At 41.2% G+C, this 22,257-nt stretch overlaps 1 protein-coding gene across 2 annotated transcripts in view; it reads left to right on the top strand.

Moving 5' to 3' along the window:
• lrriq1 (leucine-rich repeats and IQ motif containing 1) overlaps positions 1-22,257 on the top strand; it is a 31,749-nt gene that overhangs the window by 5,355 nt on the left and 4,137 nt on the right. For both annotated transcript variants that reach the window (XM_018747489.2, XM_018747490.2), the window contains 16 exons: positions 228-380; positions 474-624; positions 1,151-1,344; positions 1,708-1,835; positions 1,919-1,992; positions 2,317-2,410; positions 6,302-6,481; positions 9,523-10,008; positions 10,109-10,268; positions 11,617-11,736; positions 12,613-12,702; positions 13,443-13,588; positions 16,547-16,606; positions 17,036-17,118; positions 17,890-17,991; positions 21,249-21,351. In XM_018747489.2, the coding sequence (XP_018603005.2) occupies positions 228-380; positions 474-624; positions 1,151-1,344; positions 1,708-1,835; positions 1,919-1,992; positions 2,317-2,410; positions 6,302-6,481; positions 9,523-10,008; positions 10,109-10,268; positions 11,617-11,736; positions 12,613-12,702; positions 13,443-13,588; positions 16,547-16,606; positions 17,036-17,118; positions 17,890-17,991; positions 21,249-21,351 (2,324 nt within the window). The remainder of the gene's footprint in view (positions 1-227; positions 381-473; positions 625-1,150; positions 1,345-1,707; positions 1,836-1,918; positions 1,993-2,316; positions 2,411-6,301; positions 6,482-9,522; positions 10,009-10,108; positions 10,269-11,616; positions 11,737-12,612; positions 12,703-13,442; positions 13,589-16,546; positions 16,607-17,035; positions 17,119-17,889; positions 17,992-21,248; positions 21,352-22,257) is intronic.

Below are 22,257 nucleotides of genomic sequence, written 5' to 3'. Positions count from 1 at the left end.
CAAACTTCAGCATATCAATGTGAAGGAGTGTCCAGTGCAACTGGATATTTTACTGCCACTGTTCAGGGTGGCAAACTGGCAGGACCCAGCAGTGCAGCGTTTAGGACCATCGCCTTACGCTTGTTCATATCCCACTCCAGCTGTACATGCCTGTACCCTGTGTTGTCACCCACATCCAAGTTAGAGATTTTCAAAGATACAGTTAAATTATTTGACCTTTGTTGCAGGTCACCACTGTAACTCTTGAAGATTTGCCAGGCTGCAGTCTGTCTACCTTGTCTGAGTGCACTAAACTCCAAGCACTGACACTTAGAAGATGTGGACTTGAGGCTTTAGAAGGTATTAGCAGGTGCAAGGACCTCAAGTATATTGACGTACAGGTAAAGGCATTTTTTAATACTGTAACGCAGTATTGTTTTTTTACCTTGTCCACTTGTCTGGAAATCATTTGTAAAATGGCTCTTTTCATCAAGGAAAATGCCATCAAGTTTGTGAATTGTGAGAATCTGGAGAACCTTCGAGTTCTGCTCTTGAGTGGGAATCAGCTCACATCCATTCATGGTCTTGAGAGTGCCGTGAACCTGGATGTACTTGAACTGTCCCATAACAGAATCTCTCGAATTGGTGAGTACTGTTCTAGGAAGGGGGGTGTGGTGGCGCAGCGGGTTTTACCTGTGCCCGCTCTCTAGCTAGTCTGAGGTTCGAGTCCAGTTTGGGGTGCCTTGCAATGGACTAACGTCCCGTTCTGGATGTGTCCCTCCAGCCTTGCGCCTTGTTTTTGCTGGACAAGGCTCCGGTTCACCGCAACCCTGCTCGGGACAAGCGGTTTCAGGCAGCGCACGTGCGTGTTGCGTGCGTGTGTGCTCCAGGAAGTGTAACAGTGTCCACTGGAGGGCGATAGGAGCCCATCTTTAGTCTCAGAGTGGTTGCAAGGGGATAAAGAGATTGATCACTCTGCACTCTGTTGACTGATTTTGTGTGTGTTTTGTCTGTCTCTTTTGTACCTGGATATATATACAAAATGAAGTTTTAGAACGTAATTTAAACTTAAGTCTTTCTTAAAAAAGAAAGTTTGTTTGTTTTTGTACTTCTGTGCTTGTGTTGCTGTCTTTCTCTTACCTTACCACTTCAGTGTGTTATTGCTTCACAGGTGGTTTAAAGTCTTTCAAGCGACTTCAGAAATTACTGATTGATCACAATCAATTAATCAGCACCAGGGGACTAGGAGAAGTTTACACGCTGTTGCACCTGGACTGCTCCAACAACCACCTTACAAGCCTGGAGGATATAGACAGCTGTGCTCTTCTCAGCACCCTGAAGCTCCACGGGAACAATCTGACGGAGGTCATGTTGTGCATTATTACTCGTATTTTTCAAGCTGCATTTCACATTTGTCTGTGTGTGCTTTTGGCACTTATATAAAAAGAGGCACATATAAACTGTATTCAAAAACACACTTATGTTTGAGTTTTCATTGTACACTTGTGCTTTTCTGCACATTTTATTCTTCAGTTACCTGCTGTAATATATTGGTCTCAGTCAGTTAGATGATGAAAGGTTTTTCAACAGTAATCAGGCTACTGTTTTAAGAACGTAAAGGAACAACTGACTAAACTGAGATGACGGTGTTACGTTATAGGTTGTTTACAGGAAAAAAGCTGCAGTCGTGCAGTTTTACGATGCTGTGTGATCTTGTGTGCAATGCAGACGCCGTGTTTAAACAGCCACGTCCTGATGAAGGAGCTCTATTTAGATGACAACTGCATCACGTCCCTTGACGCTTTGTCTGTCAGTTGGCTTCCTATGCTTCGCCGTATCTCTGTGTCTCAGAACAGGTATGTCATCGGACCGCTCGCCTAGTTTAGTGCGCAGCAGCTTCTTGCTCTCTAACTCTGCTTTCGCTCCTTTCGCTCCTTAGCCTCACCGAGCTGCCCTCACTCTCCGACTGTGTGTCTTTGCAGAGCCTGGACATCAGTCACAACTGCCTTTCAGGTACCTTTATTTACTTATCTTCGTTAGTGGCCACATGATCACAACCAGCATCTACTGGAAACGATGTTTCAGATGTAATTAATATTATCAGTGTATGGTAGAGTCACAATGGTGAAGGCAAAACGGGCATAAGACTAATCACACGAAACACCTTTACATGTTAAATGCATTTTGAAACATTTACTGTATTAAATACATTTTGTCCGTCGATTACATTTATATTTTTGACTTTTGCTAACTTGAAAATATTACATCAGAAAGCATTGCAGTTACATTGGGGGCAGACAATGAGCACAGGTTCCTCATGTTGTTGCTTTATTTCAGATCTTTTGAATGTCCAGAAAAGCCTGAATGGATGTCTGTGTCTCCAAGAGATTTATTTGACTGGGAATCCTTTTCAGAAGGAAACTACCTGGAGGTAATAAAATAACAACATTAATATTAAGCAATAGAAGCACTAAAATTGATTTTAAAATGAGAACAGTGATCACAGGCACAGTTATAATTAAACAAAAAAAGTTTTTTTCCCACCTTTAATGTTTAATTGTAATAAATTAAAAAAAACATATATTCCATAAATTCTGTTGGAATATCACTGATCAGAAGTTGACAAGGAAGATGACCAACGAATGTAATTTCATACTTGACATAGAATATCAGAGCAATATGGTGCAGAAGACTGAGAAGGTAGAAAAAGTGTGGAAGGCAGAATAAACATTCCATTGTAATATGTAGTTTCCCGTTCAGCACTCTGCATTAGGAGGGTGTCTGTGTCTTACTTGCCATAGGAGGATTGCTAAATACCATCACTGGTAAAAACCCAGGACTAAGTGTTAGTAACCCTAAAAACATTTTCAAGTGGATGCTACTTGTAGATTAATTTCCTTGTTCACTACCTTAAATTATTGATCATTGTTGAACATATTTCTAATGATTGATAATCACACGACATTGATTTACCTAAATAAAGGTCCCGTCACTGGTGGATCTGAAACAAATTTAGATACAACTCACACACATTGAGCAAATAGACTGTAAAACTTTCATTTCCAAATTTTGTGTGTAATGTTCCACACTAATTCACTTTTTCATCTTTTTTTCTGTGACATCCAGTTTATAGTAGATATCTAGTGGGCAAATTTTGAATGAAGCCTCGATTCCCTGTTTTGGAAAAACAAAACAGGAAGTGTTATCAGTGTAAAATTCTGCAGTCCTCTACCAGTTAAAAGGAATGATGAGTTAAAAGGAATTCTATATGTTTTGTCTGACACTGAAAAGTAACTTACAGTATTAAGAGGCTTACAGTGATTTACCCATTTATGCTGCTGCGTAAGTTTTTCACTGGAGCAGCTTAGGTTACTACACTTTGGGGTATTGCGCAGTAGGTGGGACTTGAGCCTTGACCTTTGAGTACAGAAGTGGTGACTCCAACCACTATGCCACCTACTGCCACTTTTGTAATAGTATAAACATAATGATGTGGCATCTGCACAACACATTTTTAATAAGTGACACAGTGCAAAAAGTTAATTCAAGAAGCAAAATGTGGTTTATATTTTGTGTAGGCTTTCCTGTGTCTTGCACGCACACCCTGTGCAAGTCTTCCTGACACATGGGCCATTTTAAAGGAATTAGAGGTATTTTCTCGTACTCCAAGTTTATTATTACAGCAGAACCTGGGATTCCTATGTAAGACATTATGTAATTGTATGGCCCTTTAATGAACATTTCGCACTGGTTGCTGCAGCTCTGTGCTAAATTAGTAGTACAGTAAGATTTTTTAGGCTGCTCACAAAACAAAAGTTTAAGTTTTTCTTTCACGTGTGAACGTCTGTGGTTGCACCAGTGACTCAGACGGGGGGGGGTGTCAAATGAACTCTTGGTAACCCACCTTGTGCCAACAGTGGAATTATCCCTCCATTCACTTTCATGTGCAGCCAGCGATAACAAGCGCTAAATTACTGAGGCACTAAAGAACACTGAGAAGAGTTGTTCTACAGGACACATCTACTATGCAGTGCATTTCACTTGGACTTCTTTATCGAACTTACAACGGGGTGTTCGCGAAATGAAATATGGTCTCAGCTCTTCTGAAGTAGGCTGGAACACAGCTGGAGGGTGTACGGCTAATAACACTTCCACTATGACTTAGTCAGATAGTCTAACTGTATCTTTTAACTTTCTTCATATTTGCTCTAGAGCAAAGGTCTGATACAGTGTATTGCACCATGATCTCGCTTGCCTGTAGCTACTTACAGTGAGGAGATCACCTTAAATGTGTTTTATTATAATGGCATTTGCTAATTTTCAGATAATATGGTATGTGAGCTTCGGTTAAACATTTTGTATCGGTGAGAATGACTCTTTCATAACCTACACAGTACTATTCCAGAACTACTGTAAATTCTACAATATATTTTACTGCATGTTACAGTATGTAAAACTTTAAATTGAATTTAATATGAGTTAAATTTATCTTTTTCCCTCACTCTTTTTTCAGACATCTTGAACTAATACCTGTCAGCTTATCTGAGACATCTGATTTATTTGCAGAAAAATCTTGCCTTGTGATGGATTGATGTCCCGTCCTGGGTGTGTCCCCTTCCACTTCAGGCTTGCACCCTGTGCTACTGGGTTAGGCTCCAGTTCACCATGACAAGTGGTTTTAGACATTGCAAAAAAATTAACAGTTCTTTTTGATGGCAGAGATCAAGGTTAATACACACACAATGTCCACAACCGTTTGTCCCGAGCAGGGCTGCGGTGAACCGGAGCCTAGCACAGGGTGCAAGGCCGGAGGGGGTGGGGACACACCCAGGACGGGACGCCAACCCGTTGCAAGGCGCACCCCAAGCAGGACTTGAACCCCAGACCCAGGACCCGGCCAAACCTGCTGCTCCATCACACCCCCCTCAAGATAAATAACACATGTGAAATAAATATGTTTTTGTCCAAAGAGGGATGTGAGAAATTAACTTAATTAACTGGTTTTTGTCCTCAGCAGGTTTTTTGGACACGGGAAGCCTCGGTGTACCTCGCTACGAAGGCCAGTCCTGTACACAGGTTGCTGAGGGCTGCTTAAGTTCAGTCGTTTAATATTAAATAACACTTGACTGGCATTTCACATTTAGCTCTTGACTCCGGTGCCCCTTCAGTCTATAGCGTGAGTGCTGTGTCGTCACAAACTTGTGTCATGAGAACATCAGATTCAAATCGAGACTTTTTTCTGCCCTGAAAGTGATTTTGTTGACAATCCGGGACCCTAAATGTCAAACTTGGTGCACAGTTTACGTGTTGTAAGTGGTTTCATGTGCTTACGGTAAACAGTTCCACCAAACATGCTGGAGCTGCCAGTGAGAAGAGGCTGATCGTATTTCTTGATACATTTTGACTGCAGATAAATCTGTGTCTCAGGATCAGCTGGTACATAATGACTTTGCTAACGCTCGGGGAAAATGCAGTATGTGCAAAACTGGCCACTAAGCAACCACGTTTCTGCTTGCTTTGCCAGTAGAAAATATTTAATGTAAGATGTCTGTGGTCAAGCTTAAGAATGGACCACTTTCTTAACATTTTGTACATTTCACAAATGAATGTGATGCTTCACTATTCACAGGAACGTGTTCTTGAAGGCTGATTCCATTACAAAGAAGATACTGAAATCCAGAAAGGCTGATTTACCGCGCATTTTACATAAACACCAAAATAAAGTTTTTTTTTAAAAAAATTGTAGTTTTTAATCAAATCTTAGTGCCACAGAAAGTGTTGCAGGGTTAGGAACCCAATGATGTGGGGGAACAGCCGTTGGGAACTTGACGAGGACAAGCAAGGAAAGCTGCAAGTGTTTACATTTTACATGTACATGTATTCATTTGGAAGGCACTTTTCTCCGAAGGGGTGTACAACTCAGAGACAGAGATACAGATGTAGACAACGCGATTCTGGAAGTGCAGTAAATTATTCACCGTCCTTTCCAAAATACATGACACAAACAGCTGCACAAAGAAATGGGTCAAGTATATTCCATGTCAAGTATAAAATGAGTACTTTTTTAAAAAGATTATGTAGAGCAAGTTTATGGAGCAGCAGATATGAGATCAGGAGAAAAGTGTCACAAAGAGATGTGTTTTGAGACCATTCTTAAATGTTGAGAGGGATTCAGCAGTTCTGAGGGGCACATGATTCCACCAACATGGGGCTTATACTGGAAACCTTCAAGCTGTTGATTTTTGACCCCTTGTGTGAAAGACGACCAAGCGGCCACAAGTAGAGGGGCATCAGACATACTCAATCTCGTCTACTCTTGCAGGTCTGCTTTGCTGGAGATGGTACCCGGCTTATGGAAGATTGATGGCGAGAGCATTGGCCCACCCCCAGCTCGTGGCACAGATGGAGGTGGCGACCCATGGCCCAGTAGTTTCCTGGCCTTCTGTCAAGCCCAGTTTGTGCAGGTGGAGAGAACCAACAGGAAGCACATGAGTGAGCTCTGGTTAGTATCGCCTGCTGCCAAGCCCCAGGGTTAAGGTATTGGGTCTGGTGCACCAGAGAAGGAAACCCAGGGCTCCAAACACACAGGGCCCAGCTGCTCTGTAGTCCAGCAGACACAGTGGAAGTTAGCACAGGGTGACTGGCATGCTAACACAGCTACAGGAGAACAAAGTGTTGTTAACAAAGGGGCAGGTGAATGAATTTTCATCAGATTTTCTTGAGTACTGACAGCCATGACATTTGTAGGAAAATTTAATAATACCAGAATAAGTAAATTAGTACCTCCAATAATGTCTAAACTTATATAATGTTTTAATTAGTTTTTAACTTAGCCTTACAAATTAAATCAATCATTGATTAATAAACTAATTGTAATTTTCTTCTCCTTGTGCTAACGGTCTTTTCAATTCAATACTATCAGAAATGATGTATACAAATTACTATAGCTTCTGCGAACATGATGCAGTATCTACAACCAGCAGCACCTTCAGTTGGATGCCAGTGACTTTTAAGTGTCGGTCGGGACTTTGGTCAGCATTTCAACATGTTCACGTTTTTGAAGGGCCTGCTGAAATTATATGACAGAATGTGACAAGCAGTGGTTTCTCCAGAGCAGTTCATACAGAAGTTCTTTATGGCTGGAGGATTAAAATTTCAGTTTCTATTGCAGACAGAGGTTCTTTTGGGACCCAACAGAGAGCACCAGTCCCATTTGACCTTTGACCTGACTTCATGTCAGCTATGGTTTGCACAGGTGAACCGTCTGCCCTAATCTATCTCGACACTGTTGAAATGTAACTGATCTGGAACCAGGTTCCTGGACCAGGGGGCTACCATGGAGAATCTGAATCGCGTCACTCTGGGCACAGTGTTCTGTCTTATCACTTTTCAAACCTCTTTCTTTTCAAGAGGCAGAAAATTTTTAAAAATATTAAAAACCCCATTTTCATACATTTCATATATTTAAATATTTGCCAACATTTTGAAATTAATTGTTTCCTTTGTCCAATTATGTTCATTTTGAACTGGCCTGATTTGCAGTTCTTATTTTTTGTACTAAAAGTATGTTGGCCAAAGGTTTAATGTTTCTAGATATTTTCAGTAGAAGTTTACTCTACAGGTGGTCCTCAGTTTATGACATGTGACTTGCAACAATCCAGATTTAGAGCAGCCATCCAATTTACCTTATTATGTGTTTTTTTGAGTCCCGACATTTGGTCGTAACGCCCTATCACGACCGCTCCATCTGCTGTGCGATAACATCAGCTGACCATGCCGCCACGGTGCACCATATTGCTTATTGTTTGGGTCTCAGTGTTTGGGTGTCTTGTGCTTTGTTTACTAAAGTTTTGGTTGGTGATTCTCTTCTAGTTTCTTTTTATTTAAAATGGCAGCAAGTGGAAAAATGAGTTTTTATGATTGTTTTATGAATATTGTATAATTTAAAAGTCGTCATTTTGGAAAAAGCATCTCTTAAATGAATAAATGTAAATGTAAAAACTTACAGTGTTCATAAATAATTACCTGTACTGTATTTCATTTTACAGGGGGTGCGGTGGCGCAGTGGGTTGGACCACAGTCCTGCTCTCCGGTGGGTCTGGGGTTCGAGTCCCGCTTGGGGTGCCTTGCGACGGACTGGCGTCCCGTCCTGGGTGTGTCCCCTCCCCCTCTGGCCTTACGCCCTGAGTTGCCGGGTTAGGCTCCGGTTCCCCGTGACCCCGTATGGGACAAGCGGCTCTGAAAATGTGTGTGTGTGTGTGTGTGTGTATTTCATTTTATAATTATTGTGTGTATATATATAGTATTATTCGATACTAATATCATTTTTGTATGAAAATATGTGAAGTTAATGGAAATCGTCATTTTGGAAAAAGCATCTCTTAATAAATGTAAATGTAAAAACTTACAGTGTTCATAAATAATTACCTGTACTGTATTTCATTTTATAATTATTGTGTGTATATATATAGTATTATTCGATACTAATATCATTTTTGTATGAAAATATGTGAAGTTAATGGAAAAATATAAAAATATAACAAAGCCCTAGTATACAAAGCAACATTTGTGCTGTTGTGTCTTTACAGTGTCTGTAAAGAGTATAAGGGGATTTTTGACAGCAAAGTCGACTTATGACAGGCTCATCAGAAAAGAACATGAGAAGTCGAGGATCACCCGTATTCCTGAAAAAATTGAACTGTCAATTTAATCACACAAAATCACTTAATTAATTGCAGTATAAATAGCACCGTTCTTACCGGATGGTGTCGTGGCAGTTTTAGAATGGTAATCCAGCAGACCAGCAGGTAAATGGGGAAGAGCTGGTGTTGGAGAGATATTAACTGTGTGTGTGTGTGTGTGTGTGTGTGTGTGTGTGTGTGTGTGTGTGCGCGCGCACGCGCTCGCGTGTTTCCTTCTGTGCTGAGTTGCATAGCAGGGTCTTTGTGAGCAGCAGGCAGCTGCCCAAGGCCCGAGCTACCTAGGGCATATGGTGTGACCTGAGTGACAGCAGACATGGCGGCAGAGGGAAGCGGAACCAGCCGTCACTAATCAAATAAAGTGTAATTCAGCTGGTTCTGTGCCAGTTTTTTACCCCCCAGTGAAAGGGTTATTATGAGATGTAGAGCTGTGATGTAATTTTCTTCACCTTAAATGAACTCTGTGCAAACAAACTGCTTTTGTTCCAGTAAGTGCATACTGTCATTATTGTCAGTACGGTTACTAAAACCAAAGTAAAAAGCCAAATTGTTAGCACCAAAAACATGCACTTGGAAGTAGTGTATTTTTCTATTAAAAATAACGATAATTTCTACAAATATGAAGTATAAATCAGCAAGTTATTACTGTGGATTCTGACGTGTTCAGGTTTTCTCAATCTGTTTGGCTGACATGTTGTTTGATGCTGTTCTGAATCACATCAATTCACATTTATAAGCTACTGTATCAACCTCTACACTATAGCATCCTTTCGAAAACTTTTGAAAAGTACTTCCTTAAGGTATATATTTGCAGGTACTAGTGATACATTTTCATTTTTTTCAGTTCCTGCTCACCTGCGGATGTTCCGTCAACCATCATTCGTCACAGCAACGAACTTCTGCTCTTGGCAATTGAGCATCACTATGCCCACGAATACGGTGACTTCAGCTTGACAGACAAGGCAGAAGGAGAAGTGCACGATACCCTGGTCATGGAATCAAATCACCACTGCCATCAGGAAGATATCCCTTCTAGCCGCCTGGTCAAAGAAAATGTCCAAGGCGCAGAAGTTCTTTCCCTGACACACAATAATCTGGTCCAGTTGAACCAAGTTCAAGAAACTTCAAAAAATGAATGTCAGGACAAGTCATCACAGGAGGATCTGCAATATTCGGCCAATACCATGGGGGAAAAGAGAGAAAGTGACAGTCTAGACAATGTCGACAGCTTTCATGTCAGTGCTTCCCAGTACCACACAGAGAGCAGAGGCAAAACTCTCAAACCAGCCGGGAAGGTCCCCCAGCCAGATCTGAAGCTGAACCTCAAACAGTACTCGTTTTCACAAATTGCACTGGAATTCACAGATTGCAGTGTTGAGTCAAAGAAGAAATTAATGCAATGTCCTCCCATTGTGCTTTTTTTTTTGCAGAATGGCTGCTGTGATTATTCAGAGTTACTGGCGAAGGTACAGATGTTGTAAGACTATTCCTCCAGAGGGACATGTCTCAAGACGGGACTGTGTTTGCACTGAGGCCATGTGTGCAACCAGAGCCACTGTGGATCAGGAATGGGCAGCCACTGTTATTCAGGTAAGACGACAGTACTTTTGTAGAATTAGGAAGGTGATTAATTACTGAAAACCTCTTTGTAAGGTGACAAACTTGAAGGCATAATTACCATTAGTTTAAATTCCAAATATTTTTAGGTGTTCCTGAGCCCCAAAATTGATACCCATTTATACTGAAACATCACCAAAAACCTCTCAAAATGGACACAGTTACTGTAGCTGTAGTAAACACACACACACACACACACACATTTTCAGAACCGCTTGTCCCATATGGGGTCGCGGGGGAACCGGAGCCTACCCGGTAACACAGGGCGTAAGGCCGGAGGGGGAGGGGACACACCCAGGACGGGACGCCAGTCCGTCGCAAGGCACCCCAAGCGGGACCCGAACCCCAGACCCACCGGAGAGCAGGACTGTGGTCCAACCCACTGCACCACCGCGCCCCCCTACCACTGTAGTAAACATTAGTTATCATAACATAGCATAACAATGCCGTTTCTCTTCATTAATTACTCTAATACTGTATGGCCCTGTACTTACATTTGTTCACCTCTTTCATAGCCATTACTTACTGTACACTTAACAAAGTGCAGATTTTCCCCACAGTCCAAAGATGTGGTTTAGCTGAATTGGTGACTTTAAATTGCCCATAGTGTGTGTGTGTGTGTGTGTGTGTGTGTGTGTGTGTGTGTGTGTGTGAGAGACATTGCTGTGTAGTTGACACTCCACATGAAGCCAAAACCCATGTCTAACCCTGTCATCACATAAACCTTATGGGATGTGCTACAATAAACATGTGCTTAAACAAAAATAAATAAAACATAAAAAACATGTCTATAAAAATATATTGTAATTACTTATGACAAAGCTGTAAAAACACAAACACACACATAGCAAATATAAATGTTACTTTAAACAAATGTTTCACAACTATCAGCCGTTGGGAGGCACACAAAATCAATTGTAAATAATACATGTTTGATATTGCACTATTTATTTTTAATTAAGTAATATGTCTGACTGATTTCTGTGATTTGCTCATTGCATTTAATTCACAGCTGGTGTACCTCATATATTACTACTGGAAGACGTGACCAACTTGTGTTCCCTTTTCAAAGCATTCTGCTGGGCATATTAATTCTCCTGAAAAATCTTTTCTGTCCTTGCTCAATGTTTAATGAGATCTCAAGGCTCTGTAGAATGAATCAGTGTAATAGATGTAATATGTAAATGTAAATCTGAATCATTGGGCCACAAAGATGTATGACACGGGGAGCTCTGAAGTTTGAGTTTTTTGGATATTATGCAAGACTCAACTTTGCGTTTGATCTGTCACTGTTTTTTACTTCCACCTGTTCCACCTTTAGGCTGTTTGGAAGGGTTATGTGTTGAGGAAAAGGCTCTCGGTGGCGCTGGCCTTGGCCCAAATCAACGAGCCCGAGGAGGACTTTGATGAGGTGGACGTGGATGAATTTACACTTGATGAGGTGGGCTGGGTTCATCCATGTCCTGTGCCCTTAAATGTGGAATTACTTCAACTGATTACCTACAGCAGCTTTAAACCCCCAGTTCTGTTAGTTTTACTGTCTGAAAGTGTTTAAACTCATCCATTAAAACTATACTCACTATTTTGGTCTGTATTTATTGCATATTTCCCATTAAATATTTTTTCCTTTTAAATTTTCAGGTAATATGATATTTATTTTTAGGCAGTACATTCTGTCGGTCTAGAGTGATAAGTTACAAATTTATTTTAATCTTTTAGGTATTAAACTGAAGGACTTATTAATTCACTTTTAACTTTGTTTTTACTTTTCAATTGGTTATTACACTGTGTGAGGAGAAACAAAATTTGAGAAAATGTAAGTCAAGGCAGCAACAGATAGTGTAGTGGTAAGAGTAGTGTGGTCCAGTTGATTGTCTTGTTTTCTTGCTGTTTGAATCCCATTCCTGTTATAGTACCCTAGAGCAAAGGTGCTTACCATGAATTGGTACAGTAAGAATATGCTGCTGTATAAATAGGTAAATCATTGTAAAGTTCATTATCTTACAGTGTAAGACACCTTCAACAAAGGCACCAGCTCAATAAAGAATAATAACATTTTTCACCTTGACAACAAAGTGTTTCTAAGAAATGCATATCAAGAAGTCCTTTAGTGTAAATTCCAATGCTCAGGAAAGAGTTTGGTTCATTTTTCATCCTCAAATCTCTTCACTTAGCTTTGAAGGTGAGGCAAATACGTGTTTTCTGATACAATAGGAACTTATTAAAAAGCACTATTACAGGAGGTTTGACAACAAGCTCTTGTCACAATTTCTTATGGCCCAACCCTGTTGTTTTGGCTTGGATTGGTTTCATGAAGGCTGCCTTAGAGGAGGGCTGGGTAAACCTGGATCCAAAACATCTCGAGAGCACAACGCTGCCTTTCTCCCACCAGCTGCTTCAGACAAAGGTAATGGCATGACAAATTATTGCTTTTTGTCCCTTGAGGATGTAAGGCTCTGACCGCCATGATTAATTCTTAAATTTATTACCTTGGAAAACAGAATTTTAAGAAACTCCAAACTTCCTCTGCACCTCCTGATGTCATTTTTCAAGGTTTTTTTATTGTTTTATTTCGGTTATCCCTCTTAATCTTGGACACCGCTCAGAGCTTTACATCACAGTAGCCACAAAATTGATGCAGCACAGCTGGAAACAGACTTTGTTTAACATGAAAAATGCCAAAAAAAACGATTAACCTACACAAATCCACTAATAGTGAGATCTCTGGAAGTAATTGAACAGAGGACCTTAAATGAAGTAATGGTTACTGCAAAAATTTATCCTTCTCAGAGCAGTGTTTTCCACAGAGTTCATGAGTGGTGAAACAGCACCCCGGAATGTAGTAGATTCCCTTTGAATTTTAATCAAGTAACTTGGAGGTCTTCTAATTGTTACCTAGAACTATTAAATCACTGAGCTTTGGTTTGTATTCATAGCCTGTGAGTTGGGAAAAATTATTTTTTCCCTGGTTGATTCAGTGTACCATACCATGCACATTACACGCAATGTACTGCTTTTAATTGCTCAGTCTAGGGCATTTGCGACTTACAATAAAATTAGCTTACACCAAGAAAAATCACTGTAAGTCAAGGACCACTTGTACTTGATGGAGATAAGCTTTTGTTGTTTGGTTGTTGCACATTGCAGTCACTGGTGAATAAGTACACAACAGTGAAGGGAGGAGCCTCTGTGCCGCTTGAGATGCCCAGGCAAGCTTGGCCAAGTTCAGAAGCTGAGAAGATGCCATGCTGGTCTTCAAGCACCTCAATCAGAAGTTACGGCGGATCAAGCAGGTACAATGAAAGAGAGATTGTGAAAGCAGGACTTATATGTGGATTCCATCATTTACTAGTTTGAATTACAGTCATTCCATAATGTATGACACCCACAAGGGCAGGACACAGGAGGTAGTACCCAAGTGCGGGATCTTTTAGTAGTTGTCTGAAGGGCAAGGCATGAGTCTTGGTCTGGGGCTGGGGGGAGGTTGAAGAACTGAGGCATGAACATCGTTCTGGGGTAAGATCCCAAGTCGAAGTACAAAGTGAAGCATAGATGAGGGAGGCAAGACGTGGGGATGAGGAGCCAGGGCTGGGAAACGAGGCAGGAACACGGAGCAAGGAACAAACAAGGTGAAGTGACTGGATGGAAACGCAGTGGGGACAGTTGTCTCAATGATATTCCACTACTTGGAAGTGATGGTATGGCACCCTTTATACTCTGCCTGGCTGATTGCTGCCAGGTGCTTGTGTTTGGGGTATGGTCAGAAGCCGGACATAATTGGGTAAATCATTCTGTGAAATCACCCCATTGTGAGGATGTCAAATCATAGGAACTGGTAATGTATTGGTTAGGACTACTGACTTTGGATCTAAAGGCAGCAGGTTTGATCCACACCTTTGAACAAAGTACTTACCCTCAATTGCTCCAGTAGAATTACCCAGCTGTATAAATGGGTAAATAACTGTAAACTCGTAATAATTGTAACCTTAACATTGTAAGTCACTTTGGAGAAAAGTGTCAGCTAAATGAATAAATGTAAAGTTTATTATTCCTAGTTTTTCTTTTAATGCTTCCATTTCATTTATTTCATTTATTCATTCTTTATCTTTATCCTATCATTTTTTTTATCTTTTTATCTATATCACCCATAGACTCTCAATCTACTTGAGGTTACAGTGAACACAGAAAACAGCTAAACATTAAATGTGACAATAATAAAACCGAATAATAAAACACACACACACTTTCAGAACCGCTTGTCCCATACGGGGTCGCGGGGAACCGGAGCCCAACCCGGCAACACATGGCGTAAGGCCGAAGGGGGAGGGGACACACCCAGGACGGGACGCCAGTCCGTCGCAAGCCACCCCAAGCGGGACTCGAACCCCAGACCCACTGGAGAGCAGGACCCGGTCCAACCCACTGCGCCACTGCACCCCCCATCGAATAATAAAACATTTACCTAAAATATGTTAGTGTGGGGTCTGAATCATAAACACCCAAGGAGAAGGGTCTTACACGTGGCGCTGGACAGCTCTGTTCTTAACAGCCTTGACAGAAGTAATCAAGTCGCCATCCATCAGACTGATGTACTTCAGATAATTAATCACAAATGTGTGCTGCTAAGTCATACGTGTTTTTTAGATGCGTCAGGTATATGGGGACAAAATTCTTTTACCAGTGATCACACATGTTCCCCCCCCCCCCCATAGCAGCAATGAGAAGATCTTAAGGCTATTTACACACACACACAGACACACACACTTTCTGAACCGCTTGTCCCATATGGGGTCAGGGGGAACCGGAGCCCAACCCGGCAACTGAGGGCGTAAGGCCGGAGGGGGAGGGGACACACCCAGGACGGGATGCCAGTCTGTCGCAAGGCACCCCAAGCAGGACTCGAACCCCAGACCCACTAGAGAGCAGGAACTGGTCCAACCCACCGCGCCGCCACAGCCCCCTTTAAGGATATTTACTTTTTTAAAATTTGTTTTGTGCGTCATAACCATGTCAGCTGTGATTTTCTGTAGGGAATAAGCAGCTTCATTGCTAATACATTATAAGACTGCAGGAACAAGTTTAATCTCTTTAATTGACTATGTGACATCATACATTGGAAATAAAATTTCTGCTAACCATCACCCCTAGAAAAGTCACACGTTTACCTAAATGCAGGAATGACAGATACGGACGGTATTTGCAAAAAAGACACACTGACATCTCTGGCAACAAAACCAGTTAGGTTTGAGGCACCTAGTGCCTCTCTCTATCCCAAAACATTTCATAAAAGCCATTATCAAGAATAAAATGCACATTTTGGAAGTAAAATGACCACATAATGGGCAAAACAACCGTTTTATTGAATAATAAGCCCATTACATAAAAAAGGTATATATTTCCATAAGATGTTCCAGCTGTTTTTCATTGTGCAGGACCCTGTTATGCGAGAGTATTTTTACAAAACAACCATTGTGTAGATATGGAAAAAGCCAATGAATGGAATTTGTTTGTGTTTCTGGAGTTCTTGAATCAACAGGAAGGTGCTCTAAGAGATAGTATATTTAGATTTACATTTAGTAATTTAGCAGATGCTTTTCTCTAAAGCGACGTACATCTCATAGAAAATACAATGTGTGCATTACATTAGCAGAAAGAGAGACAAATGTGCAGATGCATAATTCTTAAGTACGGTAAGTTTGTTTCCACCATATGAACCAATGTTCATCACGCGCGTAGCTGCATAAAACTTTATCCGAATATCCACAACTCCTGATCACCTTCCTTGTAATGTTTTGCTTGTTTGTTGAGGTACATATAAACATTCACATTACAATACAGGAGTAGCTGCATAAAGGGTTGATCCAGGCATGATCTTGAAGTTATAGTTCATGAACATTTATTCCTTACATGAATTTAAGAGATCATGGGTGAAATGAGTCTGGAAGAGGTGAGTTTTTGAAACTCTTTTTAAATGTGGACAGAGATTCAGCAGTTCTGAGTGAGGGGTGAGGTTGTTCCACCACAACAGAGCCAGAACCGAGAACCTCTGTGCTGTGTATATTGTATATGTATATATTGTATTGTATACTTTGTATACAATGTACGTCCAGTATATTGTATATTTGTTTCTCTGAACCACTGTGCTCCTTAACATTTTCCCCACACCTTGTATGAATGCATTTCCTTTAGATTTTCCCACTATATACACATTTACAAAAATATGTGCAACTTTCTCTTTTTGTTATGCCCAGAACTTCTAATTCTGGAGTCTCTACTTTATCTGAAAAAGCGGAAAAAATATTGCAAGATTGGTAAGTTTTCCATTTTAATAAGGTACTTTTGACTCTACAGCTTTAAAAAACGATTAGTCATAAATACTTTAGTTGTCCCATCCGGGGTGTGTCCCCTCTCCCTTCAGCCTTGTGCCTTGTGTTGCCAGGTTAGGCTCCGGTTCACCATGACCCCGCTTAGGACAGGCAGTTTCAGCCACTGTGTGTGTGTGTGTGTCTGTGTACTCCAGTTGTGAGCTGTGTATCTTACCCTGTTTGTTGATAAGTCATCACTTTCTTCACTTTATGTAACTGATTATGCCTGGGTGGGTATAGTCATTGTTCACAGAAACAACAGGCGTTACATTTGCATTGTTTTCTCTGTGTGTGTGTGTGTGTGAGAGAGAAAGAGAGAGAGAGACTCAAATGTGTCATTATTTCCAGTGTTGCTTTGCCTCTCATTTTTCCCAGGGGATTCACAGACAGCCATACAGCTCATCTGATGCTGAAAAGGGCACAGAAAATGAGGTCTGAGAGGAATAGGAAACTGTTGGGTAGGCCACTAACATTTTCTCCAGTGCAACATTACAGTTTTGTTGCCTTACCATCAGTCGAAGTGGTCATCTCCGTATTCTAATATTATAACTGTAGTTTCTATAAAGCCACTGCTTTAATTGAATGTCTGCTTTCACTGTACAGTTTGTTTTATAAGGGAAGAAGGGATATTTTTAAGTTCTTATTCCATGTTAACAGTGAAACCTTCCTCCTCAATTAGCCCTAATGGACGATAACAGTGAGCAGTGCTCTGCGCTATATATGTAACATAAGTTTGGGTTGCCACAATGCATTTTTTGGCTATGGGACCAGTGGTAGGAAGCAGCTATTTTTATTCACTGTTTAGAAGTTTTAAGTTTTCAGTTTCAATAAACCACTAGAGGACCAGAAAATTTCAATGCATGCATGTCTTAAGTGCTCTTAATGTCTTCAGAAACATGTCTAAAAGAGTAGGAGAAATACTGTGTCTGTTGAGTACAAATTTGAATGCCTTTGAATGTCTATGGATGTGGTTCTGCCCCTTAGTTAGGTGTTTTTTTAACCCTGGTTGCATATGCTCCCTTCAAGTTCCAGGTTAAGATTTTTAAACATTCAAAATTAAACAACAAGAATGACATTGACCATATGATGGAAGCCTTGATGCTTGAACTGATACTGGTTAAAATCTCCAAAAAAGCGAGCTGGATGCCATTGACAAGTCTGTGTTGTATCTTTATTGAACTGCATGAACACCTCTGATGCTTTGAGGGTACACTTTCCTCTTTTTTCAGGTCCAGCTGCCCGTCTGGCACTGTTCAAGAGAAACAAAAATAAACTGACCCCCAACAAGACACCGAAGAAAGCCTCTCCAGAAAAAACAGACTACTTTAAAGGTAGGGCTTTGCATCACATGCCTCATGCTACTCATTTTCTAAGATGTAATTCGTGATGTGTTCCCTGCAGGGAACAGTATTTTAGGAAAAAGCATGTTCTCATCAGTGTTTTGTTTTACCTGGACATTAAGGATGCTGTATAGAGATCCTTATGTTTGAAGAAATGTCAGTAAAACTTATGCAGTCGTTTTTTTGGGGGGGATCTAAGATATTTAAAGATTTACAGAAAGTTTGATAGCACCCATAACAGACCTTGGCAGACATAATGTTGAATGTGGAATTCGTTTGCCCGTCAAAAATACTTTTCAGAAAAGGTTGCGTTCTCTTTCGCAAAGAATGAAACGGATGGAGTCTTCAAGCGGAACACGTGAGTATTTGTGTATAGTAACAAAGGGTAAACAGGATGATAATGTTTAAAGCCTTGTAAAATACTTGTTATGTGGACTACATCAAGTGTGAAATCAAATTAAGGTACGTGGAAGTGGAACTGTAGGACCACTGAAAGGTTTCAGATGCCCTCAACTTGAATGGTTTTGGTGGGAGGTAGGGATTTAAGTGAAGGTGGAGGGGAGAAGTGTATATGGGTGTGTGGCTGTTTCATAGATGTGAAGGTGGAGAGGAAAAATGTGTGTGGGTGTTTGGCTGGTTCATAGACATGAAGGTTGAGGGAAGAAGTTTATATGGCTGTGTGGCTGGGCTGCTGGAGGCAGATATTTCTGACCCTCCTTAACAACAGAGGTCAGCAGAAGGAACTATTTTCTCTCTTTACTACATCTTTCATGGCTTCCTTACCAGTCCCCACGCATGTAAACTGATAGCCATTTCCAACTCACTCATGTCCAGTACATCCACAGAAGGGCCCGGATAAAATAAACACGGTGAGCTGGATATCTTGGAAAAAATCTGTCATGGCTTGGGCCTAATCATCTCCAGAAGACGTTTGCCTTGGTGCCTGAAATGTAAGCCTTGGCTGAGAGGGCGCCGTGGCCCGAGGTGCTGGGGATCTGAAAGGGTGTCTTCCACGGGTCAGAGCAGAGCGGTCAGCGCTTGTGGGTCGAGCTGTGTGCCTGTGCCTATCCAGAGAAGGACGCCTCTTGCATGCAGGACCGCCGACGTGTCGCTTGCATGTTGAAGACCCCACATGGAATGAGAAGCCCGATCTGAAGAGACAGTGAAAACTCTGCTCAGTTGTGTGACCCCCCCCACATCTGCAGTTATGTGTATTTCCTCTCCTTATATACTTACATTTATAGAGGAACCAGCATTGCAGCACAAGAGGCTATTTGGAAAGGGGATGCCTGCATATCCTGCCAAAATAGCTGACTCAGATATTTGTTTTAATGCTTCCTTAGCTGTGTGTGGAGTCTGTTACGAAAAGGAATAAAAGAATGCAGATTAGCTGTGTTTTCCATCGGTAACGTGATCGTCTCCCGCTGACATGCGATCGTTTTTACGTTAGTTACGGTCATTTGAGTTCTGTAATGCGTTACGGAAACACAGATCTCCAGTAGAAAAAGATGTCAGATGTGAGTCTTTGCTCTGCTGTGAAGGAAATTTTGATTCTGTGGGAACTGCGTTCATTGATTTTGATTTTTGCTCTTTATTTTCAATACTTATCATTGTTCATGGCCATGTTTGTGCAGGTATGGTGACATTTTAAGATGTGTACGTGATTCTTCATATATAATAAATTTATTGTCAATGCATCTCAGAGCTTATTCTAGAATGAGCAGAGGTACATTATTACTATTATTATTATTATTATTATTATTATTGGTTATAGTATCACTCTATATAATATCCCTGATAAGCAAAGAAGGATTCACTTTAAGCACATCAGGTAGCCCAAGCCTGCTCCCTTCACATGCATGTTGACCGCTAGATGACCACACTCGGGTTTGCTTGCAAGAGGTGAGGTCTTGACCCAGCGCTCCGACCGGACGGCAGGCTTCTCTGATAAAAGCCGACCTCCTCCTTCACGTCTGCTGGATGATCTCCCAAGGGAAATGCCTCTAAGAGCATTTAAAGCAGGAACTAATGAGCCAGTGAGGTCCGTTTTCTGAAGAAAGTGTTTAACTGTGATCCAACTGTTTTCATTGCTTCTGTTCAGTTTTATAGCGTCTAAAAAAATTATAAACACTTGACAAAAAACGTCATAAATTTGTTGCGACAAATATACGCGAAATGCATATTCAAAGTTGTTATGAATTTGTATGACACTTGGGTCAAAATTCCACAGTTTCTCACTTCAAATGCTACATGATGAATGTGGAAATGTATTCATTTCTGTTGCCGATTTCAGCTTTTTTGCATGAAACTGCGCATGACCTTGGTGAGTTTTCTCCGAGGAGGGTCTCTCGCCGGGAGTGGACCTAATTGCTGGAGGCGCTGGCTCCCCCACTGTCGCTGGCCGTCCTCTTCAATGGGCTCATTCTCTGAGATCGTGACACGGCTCTGGGCGCCTTGATAGTGACCCCAAATTGAATAATCCTTTTAAGGGCCCCACTTAACAGGCATGACTCCTGGTGTGCCATCAGGATGGGGACGCAGGCAGACGGGCCAAGGAGGGTCTCTTTACTGTCGCACATTTAATTTGTATGCCATCAGTCACTCAGTGAGACTAAATAGTGAACAAAGTGACAAGAGTTTTTCGTGTGTCCTTCACATTTACATATGTCCATAGCCGGCAAACGTATGGAAGATGAGCTGTTTACAGTTGTAGGAGTAATGCCTTGTAATAATTACTGATAAATATGAATGTGTCCATAAACCACTTGCCTTTTGTGTCTGTTACATGGTGGGAAGGGAGAACTTGCATTGTAGGCCAGGCAAGTCATAAATCACATTCAGAGATTAGTCTGCTAACTCAAAGTGCACTGAACTAAGTAAGCAGTAGCCCCTTCTCCCTTTTATTGTTTTACAGAGTTAAATAAATTTGACCTCTTTCTGTAATGAAATATGCAGTGTACAAGTACACAGTCTTTGTTTTGCATGATATTGCTGGGTTAGAGAAATTAACAAAGAAAGCATGTATTTAAAAAATCCTGAGCATAGTTTTGTCACTATTTAACCATCATCTTCAACCATCCTATGCACATCCCATCCCATCGTACCCATCAAAGACTGTGTGTGTGTGTGTGTGTGTTTGTATGTATATAAATTCATCATTTTACGAGCAGGGACTGCTGAGAAAACATTTTAATGGCTGTAGGACCCATCCCAAGGTTGACCTGAGTGCACTTCGGCTTTGCCCTTAGAGCGAGAGCCTCCACAAGCTGCCACAGAGGACCCAAGGTGGGCGAGCAGAGCTTGGACCAACGAGTGGCTTCACAAACAAGCAGCCGATGCTTCCTCACAAAGGTGAGCTCAGTAAATCTGAGGGCGGGGGCGGGTCGCGTATAGATGGGTGTACCAATCCACACCTGCGCACAAAGAGACACTCTCTCATGGCCAAGCCTGATTATTATTCTTAGCTATTATTTATCTAAATCTTCATCATCCCAGGAAACATATGAAATTAGGGTGATATGCTTAAGATTTTTACCCTGTACAGCAGGGTATTACCGTATTAACTGAGGGAAAGTACCTTGCTCAAGGGAACTCCAGCACGAGCTTGAATTCTGAGACTGTAACCACTAAGCTGCCAGTAGATTAATGCAATTTTTGCGAGGCAAGTTAGTGCATAATAGTACACTTTGCTAAATATTTTTTGGAGATGGGGCAATAGATTTTATTAACAATATGTACTGACAGGTGTGTTAAAGTGTTTCTTTGGAATTCTCCAGAGCTTTGAATAAACTATTGTTTTTGTTGGGCTCTGCTTTATGAGTGCATGAATCATAGTTGTGCGAAGGAGTGTCCCGTAGCGGTCTCGGTTAGCTTTGGATGTATGGTCACCATGGGCTCTGTCGGTGATGGCAATCTCTCTTTTACATTCTCCCGATGCTTAAGAACATCTGAAAGTTTATGTGCTTTGCACGTTAAAATTCTTGGCAGACATGCCATTGTTACATAATTTATCCTCACATCAAAACTGATTTCATTATGAAATGATGTAAAACACACAGAGTACTCTGTTAACCCCTCATTAATTTTGAAACGTTTATTGTTTGACTTGATACAATATTGTGAAAAAAAGCTTTTGATTTCATGCAGTTGAAAGTGATGTTGGTGAGGCTGGACTTTTTTTTTGCCACTGTGCGCATGAGTGCTGGAGCACAGCAGCACTCATGTTCAGAGAGGTATGAGAGCTGTTAATAAACACTA

Source organism: Scleropages formosus, chromosome 2 (assembly GCF_900964775.1).
Source record: "Scleropages formosus chromosome 2, fSclFor1.1, whole genome shotgun sequence".
In the NCBI taxonomy this organism is placed as follows: domain Eukaryota; kingdom Metazoa; phylum Chordata; class Actinopteri; order Osteoglossiformes; family Osteoglossidae; genus Scleropages; species Scleropages formosus.
This window is presented reverse-complemented; position numbering and strand designations above follow the sequence as displayed.